This window comes from Austrofundulus limnaeus, unplaced genomic scaffold, assembly GCF_001266775.1.
Source record: "Austrofundulus limnaeus strain Quisiro unplaced genomic scaffold, Austrofundulus_limnaeus-1.0 Scaffold293, whole genome shotgun sequence".
Classification (NCBI taxonomy): Eukaryota; Metazoa; Chordata; class Actinopteri; order Cyprinodontiformes; family Rivulidae; genus Austrofundulus; species Austrofundulus limnaeus.
In genome coordinates, this window is record NW_013952695.1 from 441561 (window position 1) to 442870 (window position 1310).

General features: G+C 43.3%; 1 protein-coding gene across 1 annotated transcript in view; it reads left to right on the forward strand.

Annotated features, from left to right (window-relative positions):
• LOC106526759 (calcium homeostasis modulator protein 3) overlaps nt 1–959 on the forward strand; it is a 5815-nt gene extending 4856 nt beyond the window's left edge. The window contains exon 2 of the mRNA XM_014021439.1: nt 513–959. Coding sequence (XP_013876893.1) covers nt 513–959 — 447 coding nt within the window. The remainder of the gene's footprint in view (nt 1–512) is intronic.
• The last annotated feature ends 351 nt before the right edge of the window (nt 960–1310 follow it).

Sequence of the window (1310 nt, forward strand, 5' to 3'; positions counted from 1 at the left end):
ATGGTCTCTTCATGCATGCGTGGGTTTTCTCTGGGTGCTCCTGTTTCCTCCCACAGACCAAAAATAATAATAAAAAAAAAAAAGAATGATAAGCTAATGGGTAAATTGTCTGTAGGTGTGAGTGAGAACGTGAATGCTTGTTTGTCTCTATGTGGCCCCGTGATGGACTTGCGACCTGTTCAGGGTGTACCCCRCCCTTTGCACTGACTGCTGGATATGGGCACCAGTGATATGGACCTGTGACCTTGAAAGGAAGAAGTGGGCTAAAAYACTGGATGGATGGTGCTTAAGTCAAAAGTCTATTTACTAATTATAAAAGACACTTCACTTACATGTCATTTATTTTTGAGAAAAATGATGCCTGGGGGTTTCTGAGTAAGGATTAAATGATCTCATTATTCTGATGATCAGGTCTTTGTTAGATGTTTGCTTACACACCCTTCAAATGAAGCTGTACTTTATATGTCATTGTCTGATGCATCCGTGTTGTTTGCTTTCCTCGCCYTTTGCAGGCAGTGGGATGGTCCATCCTCCTGTTCCTGATCATACTGGGAGCAATGGGACACCTCATCAAGCCCTGCTTTGAAGAACACACCAGCTTCTTGCAGACGCGCTACTGGAGCAACTACCTCGACGTGGAGCAGAAGCTTTTTGACGAAACCTGCGTCTTGCACGCTCACGACTTTGCCAGAAAATGTGTGGTGCAGTTCTTCGAGGACATGAGGGAGGACGCCGTACTCCGTCTCCCGCACCCACCTTTCGTTTGCAACAGTAGAGAGGGGTGGGAGGACGAAGAGGACAGACTTCATGGGGTAACAAAGGAGGATCCGAAGAACCAGCTGCTCAATAAGTGGTACTACAGTAAACCTGAGCTGGATGTGACTAGGATTRTCCACAGACCAAAGACCTGTGTCACCTGGGAGGACCTGGACGGGAAGACTTTATACTCTGATGTGTAGAATAGACTCAGCAGTGAGAATTACTTCTGCTTTTGGTGATCATAATAAATGTAGGTTACCTTAGTTTAGAAGTGACGCTGCGTTTGATTTGTCTTGGATATCAGAACTCTTTCCTTGGATTGACAAACATTTCATTCTGCCTGAAAGGAGGTAACTCTAGTAGGGTTTGCTCTGACTGCAGTGCACATGTCATTGGTAGTACTAAAATTTAAACACAATATCAATATATTTGCTATACCAGCTTCATGAATTTATTGTGTTTCAGACTGACAGAAAGTCTTTTAAAAAACTTAGAATTGTCTTTTATTGAGACAGTCATGTTGAATTTTGGATTTGGAGCTGACTAAATAG